This window comes from Erythranthe guttata, chromosome 7 (genome assembly GCF_056151865.1).
Source record: "Erythranthe guttata isolate IM_541 chromosome 7, IM_541, whole genome shotgun sequence".
Taxonomy (NCBI): domain Eukaryota; kingdom Viridiplantae; phylum Streptophyta; class Magnoliopsida; order Lamiales; family Phrymaceae; genus Erythranthe; species Erythranthe guttata.
In genome coordinates this window covers 6,345,743-6,348,487 of record NC_142539.1, presented here as the reverse complement: position 1 = coordinate 6,348,487, position 2,745 = coordinate 6,345,743, and the positions used below count along the sequence as shown (strand labels likewise).

Here is a 2,745-nt window from a genome sequence, read left to right as displayed (position 1 = left end):
GCGATTTCGGTATATAAAAAAATAAGAGATAGTATACGAAATTACGAATATCTTACCTTGACATGTGTGCTGTGGCCTGTGAGGTGTGTGTTGCATCTATCATATATATCTGACACACTGAACAAAGTACCAAACTATTGTCCACTCAAATTTGTCTTACGTTAATATCAGTATTCGTCATCTCAAACGTCATACTTTCTAAACCCTATCTATAAACTATTGCTTACTGCTGCATGAAATTAATCAAACTAAAATAAAATTACTAATCAACAGAATCACAACCACAAACTTCCACACTTCCTTTCTATATATATAGCAATTAGCATCTCTCTCTCTCACACACACACAACACAACACCCACTAGAATCAGCACCAATCTCTCTCTTTCTTTCTCTCACACACACACGCACGTAAATTCACACACACAACACAATTATGGAGCAGCAGCGGCACGTGCTGTTAGTTACATTTCCGGCACAAGGCCACATCAACCCATCCCTTCAGTTCGCCAAGAGGCTGACCGCCATTGGCATCAAGGTCACCTTTGCCACCAGTCTCTACGCACGGCGGCGCATGGCCAAAACCGCCGCCGGACTGCCCAAGGGTGTCACCTTCGCCGCCTTTTCCGACGGGTACGACGACGGGTTCAAGCCGGGAAACGACGACGCCGGAAAGTACATGACAGAGATAAGAAGCAGAGGCTCCCAAAGCCTGAGAGACACCATCCTCGCCGCCGCCGAGCAGGGCCGCCCCGTCACCCAACTAGTGTACACCCTCCTCCTCCCCTGGGCGCCAGAGGTGGCGCGTGAGTTCCACGTCCCGAGCGCCCTCCTCTGGATCCAACCCGCCACCGTCCTCAACATATACTACTACTACTTCAACGGCTACGGAGATGAAATTGCAGCAAACTCGGACGATCCGACGTGGCAAATCCAATTCCCGGGAATTCCCGCCCTTAATTTTTCCAAACGCGACCTTCCGTCTTTCGTACTTCCGTCCAGCTCCGACAAGTACAGCTTCGCACTTCCGAGTTTTAAGGAGCAGATCGAAACACTAGACGCCGAAAAATTGAAACCCAAAGTTCTGGTCAACACATTCGACGCGCTGGAGCCCCACGCGCTCAAGTCCATCGACAACTACGAGCTAATCGGAGTGGGGCCGTTGATTCCTTCCGCATTCTTGGATGGGAAAGACCCTTCAGACAAATCATTCGGCGGCGATCTTTTCGAAAAATCCGATGACAACAGCGTAGAATTATGGCTCAACTCCAAGCCGGAATCGTCGGTTGTTTATGTGTCTTTCGGCAGCATTCTCAAGCTACCGAAAGCACAAATGGAGGAGATAGCGAAAGGGCTGTTACAATCAAACAGACCCTTTTTGTGGGTGATACGGATAAACGAGGATAAAAAGACTGAAGAAGAAGAAGAAGAGGAGGAGGAGAAGTTGAGTTGTTTAGATGAACTCAAAAAGATAGGAAAGATTGTACCATGGTGCTCGCAGCTCGAGGTACTAACGCACCCTTCAATAGGTTGCTTTGTGTCGCACTGCGGGTGGAATTCGACTCTGGAGAGCTTGTCTGCCGGAGTTCCGGTGGTGGCTTTTCCTCAATGGACCGATCAAGGGACGAATGCGAAGTTGATAGAAGATGTGTGGAAGAGTGGGGTTAGAGTGAGAGTTGGTGGAGATGGGGTGGTGGAGAGTGGTGAGATAAAGAGGTGCATTGAGGAAGTGATGGATGGTGGCGAAAGAAGTCGGGAGTTGAGAGCGAATGCTCGAGAATGGAAGAGTTTGGCGAGGGAAGCTATGGATGAGAATGGGAGTTCTTTTAATAATTTGAAGGCTTTTCTTCAGAAAAATTGAGCTCCTTGTTTTAGGGCACATTAAATGTATTTGCTTAGAGAGGTTTTTTTTGGTTGAACTTTAATTTTTGCTAATTTAGGTGAGGGTTGAAGTTTTTTTTTTTTTTTTTTTTTTTTTTCTTTCTTTCTTTTCCTTTTTCTTCTTTAATTTTGTGTCGGTATGTTTAGTTTTTTTAAGTACATCAAAATTTTTATTTCTTTTTTTAATATATTACACCTAGGGGTAGTGACGAGTTCAGGAATGTGATACAGAGTGGGCTTAAATTTTGAATGGACTTAATAGATCTACAGGTATATTATGGAGAAAATTTTGTAATTTAAGGGTAGGCTTGAGTCCACCCTCCCAAAAGGGTGGACTCGCCCCTACCTAGGGGTGTAAACGAACGAGTCGACCCTAACAACTGGTTGTGATCAAGCTCTTGTGCATTTATATCGATTTTTGTGTTTGAGCTTGATTTGATAAACAATCAGTAGTCGAGCTCAAACCATCTAATCAAGCCAAACATGGTTTGATTTTCAGCACTAATTACACTCTTTGAGTTTCATCATGGAATAATGGTATTATAATTATTTCGTGCAAACTAATTATTTATTTCTGTCGGATTAATCTCAGATTCAGTTTCATGTATTGGTTGACGGAGAGTTGCAACAGTTAATGAAATATTAATAAAAAGACACAAATTTTAATGTGGTTCGGATACAATTGTACCTTACATCCACGGGACCTTCAAATGAAATTTACTAATTTTAGTTTTACTAATACAATAATAGGACTTAATCAAAATACAAAGACTCTCTCTTTGTTGACGCCATTCTTGTATACTACTCGAAATTATAAATCTTCAATTTGCAACACGTCCTTTGCTCCGCATAGTTGAAATTCCTT

At 43.2% G+C, this 2,745-nt stretch overlaps 1 protein-coding gene across 1 annotated transcript; it reads left to right on the top strand.

Moving 5' to 3' along the window:
• The first annotated feature begins 239 nt into the window (after positions 1-239).
• Positions 240-1,968, top strand: LOC105964441 (UDP-glycosyltransferase 75C1). Its single transcript, XM_012988948.2, has one exon. The coding sequence runs from the start codon at positions 436-438 to the stop codon at positions 1,858-1,860; it is 1,425 nt and encodes a 474-aa protein (XP_012844402.2). The 5' UTR covers positions 240-435; the 3' UTR covers positions 1,861-1,968.
• The last annotated feature ends 777 nt before the right edge of the window (positions 1,969-2,745 follow it).